Below are 6000 nucleotides of genomic sequence, written 5' to 3' on the forward strand. Positions count from 1 at the left end.
ATTCATGGTTTTCTTCAGTTTTTGTTCTACTGCAGAATATTTTAAGGTGGTATTTGCTATAAAAAGCCAGGCCAGGAAAATCTCCTTCATGTTTTTCTGTGTTTTATCCTCGGTTACTTTGACACAAAGGCATCTGCTGTGATGCTTACACCTTTGATAAAGTCTTAAAAGTGTCAGCGTTCTTTTTATAGATATAAAAATATGGATATGTACTGATAAATGATCAGAATATAATATTTCTGACTGTCTTAGGCAAAATTTCCCTGATTCGAATCGAATCGAATCGTGGATCGAATCGAATCGGGACCTTGTAAATTGGAATCGAATCGATTCTTAAAATCAGTGACGATACCCGGCCCTAATGAGAAGACCACTGACTTTTTGGGTGACGGCTGCACATGTGTCAAACAGCTGCCAGCTCATTAACACTCCCAACTAATCACTCAGTCAGGATTATGCTTCACGTTGTAATGCTCGGTTGTACATGTTTAGCATTCAAAGTCACTGCCTCATAAAGGCAACAGGATACCCACCCCACAAACTGCAGACAAAAGTGTTGGTGTGGTCACTGCCAGGTAACCATGGTAACCATGGTAAGGACAGATAACCATGTTAAGAAGGAAATGTCAGAGAAGCTTGCTACAAATGGGAAAAGTTTGCCTTTATAACAGGCTTTTAATGTTAACCACATAGTTTTAGTGCCTATACTGAACAAACTAGAATGAAACGGTAAAAGGTAAAGAGTTAATAACATTTTTTTCAGACCGGACTTTATTCGTTTTTTTGGTCTTCGTCCTGGTTAGAAATTGAGACTAACAGGATAGAGGTACATTTCCAGGCACTGGAAAATTACACAAGTTCCCATTAATGATGAGAAGGGTTTCTGATAGTTAAGCTTGAACACATGTTGTAAAAAAAAAAATCTGTATTTCTCATGCCAAATTCTCTACAACTAGTACTCCTACAACTAGTATATGTCTACACACCAATACCTGAAGCCTCTACAGATTAAAACACTCCCCGGCACCTTTCTACCAAGCATCAGTGGTTTTTGGAGTGGTGAGGTGTCTGATCAGTCCAGAGACAATATCCACCCTGGGCACATCCTTGCTCACCCTGATATCACCCAGTGGCAGTGGACAAAGAAGTATCCTCTGCTAAACCACCAACCCTCAGGTGTTTCACCCTCAGGCTTTTCTAAGGCATAGCTACGAATTTAACAGCGTTGTTTTTCAGTAACATAATATTTTAAAACACTTCCATAAGCCCTTCATTGCAGTATTTTACAATTGCAATGGCTAGCCATCCTGTTTCACAGAAAATTATCAGCCAGCACTGCTTTTCCCCTCAGCTGTACTGACCTTTCAGGTCATTGTTTTGGTTTTCCAGCCTTTTGGATGCAGCAGGCAGCTGTGTTCAACAAAAACTCTCCTGTGAGCTCTCTGCTCAGCACCAAACAGAGCTGCCAGGTCTGTTTGATAAAACCAGCCCCATGGCCAATCAAACTAACCTATAATAAACAATACAATACAACACCCAAAAGGCAGGCACCTGGTGTTGGAGAGTATTACAAAATAGTTTGTTTTCTATCTAAGCCTGCATGCTGATTTGGAGTTTGGCTTTTATGTTTTTCAGGATATATTGGCAATTTTCATACACAACACAAACTCATGGACAACAAAAGTTCAACCTGCAGAAATGCTTCAAATGTGGGCCAATTTCTCAGAAAACCGCAGACCTCGCAACCATAGCAAACCTGGCACCAACAAAGTCAGTAACTAGCTGGTGAAAAAAGGAAGCATTTAGCAGCTACTGTAAAGAGCTGAAAGGAGCACTCTTGCCAGAAATTCAAAATGTAAATGTTGCCTTACACATTTCTCAGAGATAAAAATGTACATCTAGTTTGGCACATGACTGTAAACACTGTTTATATGTCAGTGTTGCTTTTCCAGTTTAGATAGATTCATGCATTTCTTTTCTGCAAAAAAACAAAAAAACACTCTGAATCAGGGGTTCCAAACATAAGGCCCAGGGACCAGAATCAGCCTGGCAAAGATTCCAATCTGGTCCTATGGATGGTTTTGGAAAATATAAAGGAAGACATTGCTCTTGGATTTGTAACTGTACTTTCACAAGTTTTACAGTTTTTTTTCTACTGATCAAGACCTCCCCCACAGGCCATTAACACAATTTCATTTTAGATTTCAGTCAGTTTATACATTTACCTCTTGCAATTTAACCCCAAAGAGTCATGCTTATAGATTTCTTTCATTTACTAGAGCAGCATGTAGAAAAACTGAAACATGATGCTGAAATTGTGCTTCTTCGTGTTCTATTATTATTATATATATATATATATATATATATATATATTAATATTATATAGTAAGATATTTAATAGATTCAATGTTTAGTTCAACATCTTTTCACTGACAAAAAGCGGAGTTTCACCAGTCTAGCCCACATAAGATCAAAGTGGGCTGTATGTGGCCCGCAATGTAAAATGAGTTTTATATCCCCGCTCGATAGTTTTTAAATGACTAGTTTGATAGGGCTGTGGGAGGTTCCTGATCAGATTTCAATTAATCAAACACATCTATTTGATTAATATACTCATTTGCCTCAAACTAAACAATACACAGCACATGAATCAATTTTTGTTTACCAAATATCTGATTTACATGTTTATATGAACACTGCCTGTATATATTAGGAGGTAAGGGTTCTTAGTCTCCGCAGGATATTTTGTAATCAATTGAATTTGACAACGTCATTTCTGGTGACATAAGTAAACCAAACAAATATGAATTTTCCAATAAAGAATTTGAATAATATTAATGGCATTAAAGTATATTGAGGGGGGTTTAAAGAAAACTTAAAATTACACCGTATTTCACTTTAACATGGTGCTTTAAGCAGTTTATTTTAAGGTTAGATTTTCTGTATGACTCATTACAAAAATCTAGCACTTTGACTGACAGCTTTAAGTGACAGCTGACAACCAGGAAACTCAACACTCAGACAAGTGACAGAGGTTAAAACACTACTGCAGACATCTAACGGGGGAGAAAGATGACCCGGGGGGACTGATGAGCACGCTAGCACGTTAGCAGATGTCACGTGGATTGACAGAAACAAAAGATTGAGATGTAAACGATGGCGGCGACTGCAGCACAGCTATTTTTTTAAGACCCTATTAATCCTCTAAGGGGATGCAAATGCTTTTTTTGTGTGTGTTTATGTTAACTCTGTTTATCCACAATGGCAGTGGGAAAGTTAATTATTCAGCAACGACTCAGTCCTTCTCTCCCTCTGACACTCTGTTCCTTCTACTTCTACTTCTTCAATAAAACCAGTGCGAGCACGCACGCACACACAAATCCTCCCACGCAAGCTCGAGATGATGTCACACACAAAAAGCTGATGATACCAAATACGCTGTGTATACCCACATGCTCGCATTCAAAGGTTTAAGCTATCATGCACAGCGCATTAGTACAAACGGACACACTCGCCCAGGTGCGAACATCTCCAGGCGGTGTGCCAGTCAGGCCGGCAGGCTGCCAGTATACCAGACAGAGGGTCTGTTGTGTTGTAAATGTCAGATGTCCCGCTGTTTGTGCCAGCATGCATCTCCCTGCTAAGCACTCATTTAAACACACTTAATACACAGCGTGTGGGGCTGAGGGAGCCGGAAGGAAGAAGTAAAGATGGAGCGGGAATACTGAGAAGTAGTGTGAGTTTGGATTAAGCCTGCTTGTAAAACCCTAAAAATCAAGCTTCTGTCCTACACAGCCTTTCTTTGTTGTTGTAATATGCTCATTTTTCCCCACAGGGATCATTAGCCTTTCATGTCGCTTCACTGTATCAGATATTTCAGCTGAGAGTTATTCAGAGTTCATGAACTACTCGTAAAGGTAAAAGGCTTCAAAAAAACTGGAGAGATAGGGAGGATTTTCAGAAATGTATGATAAGGAGATGAAGAAAGAGGCAAAAACTGAGCAGTATTAGAACTGCCAGGAGAGCCGGTCTCTCTAGTGACGGCTCATTCACTGCGTTCCCAAGGTAACCAGTGAAAGTATTCACTCAGAACAATGGCAATATCACTAGCCTGTAATTTGTGTGTTTGTGTGTTGCTTTACTCTACATCATGTATGTTAAATAAGAATTGTGATGATATCATTCTTTGACTCTGTGCACACCGACACTACATTATAATGCAAATTAGGAGTCAAAACATCATCATCATCATCATGCAGTTAGAGTTAGTTAATTCACTGCATATAAGTGTGTGTGTGTGTGTGTGTATGTGTGTACGGGTTCGTACTATCCTGGTGGGGACCAAAATCTGACTTTTACTATCCTGGTGGGGACTTTCTGCACCGTGGGGACCAAAATCCAGGTCCCCTCGGGGTTGAAAGCAATTTTCACACTCAAAATGCGGTTTTACTGTCAGGGTTACAATTAGGTTATGGTTAGGTTTAGGGTAAGGGTTAGGGTTAGGCATTCATTTTTAATGGTTAGGGTTAGGGTAAGGGGCTAGGGAAAGCATTATGTCAATGGGATGTCCCCACGAGGATAGCAAACCAGACATGTGTGTGTGTGTGTGTGTGTGTGTGTGTGTGTGTGTGTGTGTGTGTGTGTGTGTACCTGTGACAGGCTGGAGAAGCCCAGGTTACGACAGCCATTGCATGGAGTCAGTGCTTCCCAGAAGCCAGTGGGACCGCAGCTCTTTTCTGCCTCATCTTCTTCCATGGCCGGAGGGAGAGGTGGCGTCGGCCGCTGTGAGCACAAAAATCAGAACACAAGTATATGATTGTCATTATAACAAGTAACCAATAATAATCAGCTCAAAGATTAGAGGGTGTATGTGTCCCAAGAAGATTAATTGTCAACCGGACAAAGAAAAGACTGATTGTACCATACAAAAGCCATTTGTATACATCAGCATAGATTTAGGATGACAGAGGGTGACAGCAGTTATTTTCAAAGCTGCTATGACCAATATATTTACAGTAACAGTGGCTCGTGTAACCCTGGCACAAACAGAAACAAATTGGAATAAACAAGCTTTTACATTAAGACTGAATTAAAAGAACAAATGACATGGTAGAGGGAGACTTTGCTCCTGAAGGCTCTGCTGGTTGAGAGAGGGGTGGGAGTTGGAGGCTATTATGAAGCCTTTCCAGGTGCCACTTATTGGTCAGAAGCAGCTCACTGTTGATTTGCCTTCTGGAAAGAAAAAAGAAGCAAGTAGGACCGCAGAGACTGGTCACCCACCTCTGCCATTCTCCTTAGCTCTACACACAGAGTTATTCAATTCATCTTTTTGGCTTCAAAGCACAATGCTAACGTCGCTCTGTGACAGCTGTGGGTGCAAGTAAGTGGCAGTTTGCTAAACTCATAAGCTAAAATTATTTAACTTATGATGCTTATGGCTAAATGTGCAGCAGATTCACCAAAAACACTTTTATGGGATAAAAATCAAACAATCAAATACATTCTTATCTAGAATTTCTTTCCCTGACTTTCTTCCATTACTGGAGATTTTGATAATTACAGTAAAAGCCAGCTCATTTCCCTCAAAGGCACCATCTTTATCAACCTCAGTATCTCTTTGTGAAGCTCTTCATGGGGATCACAGCAAAAACCTGCAACCCTTCTCATATAACTACTTGAAATACCTGCACAGCACTGCTTTGGGCTAGTGTTAGTGAGAAAAGCCCGTTAATAGCAGAACATCTGAGGCTCACACGCAGTGCCCTTTCCTGGGGGCTCTTTGGCTCTCAGGGGACAGGTGTGCAAATGGGCTCTGCAGTATGAAGCGTCAGAGGGCAGATAAAGCCCACCTGATATCTCTGTGAACCAAACAACGCAGCCGAGGGCGTAGACCACAGCAGATTACAAAGACAAAAACACATATCGGCCGTCTCTAAAACTGCATATAGCTTTTACCAGGAGTGATGAGGGTGCATAGACTGAGGGAGGTCTCATGTTGAT

General features: G+C 40.7%; 1 protein-coding gene across 5 annotated transcripts in view; it reads right to left on the reverse strand.

The window, feature by feature from the left end:
• The window catches only part of anks1b (ankyrin repeat and sterile alpha motif domain containing 1B), a 274591-nt gene that overhangs the window by 138081 nt on the left and 130510 nt on the right, over positions 1-6000 (reverse strand). For all 5 annotated transcript variants that reach the window (XM_063460710.1, XM_063460713.1, XM_063460709.1 and 2 more), the window contains one exon: positions 4651-4782. In XM_063460710.1, coding sequence (XP_063316780.1) covers positions 4651-4782 — 132 coding nt within the window. The remainder of the gene's footprint in view (positions 1-4650; positions 4783-6000) is intronic.

The sequence above is a fragment of the Pelmatolapia mariae genome, linkage group LG17 (genome assembly GCF_036321145.2).
Source record: "Pelmatolapia mariae isolate MD_Pm_ZW linkage group LG17, Pm_UMD_F_2, whole genome shotgun sequence".
In the NCBI taxonomy this organism is placed as follows: Eukaryota; Metazoa; Chordata; class Actinopteri; order Cichliformes; family Cichlidae; genus Pelmatolapia; species Pelmatolapia mariae.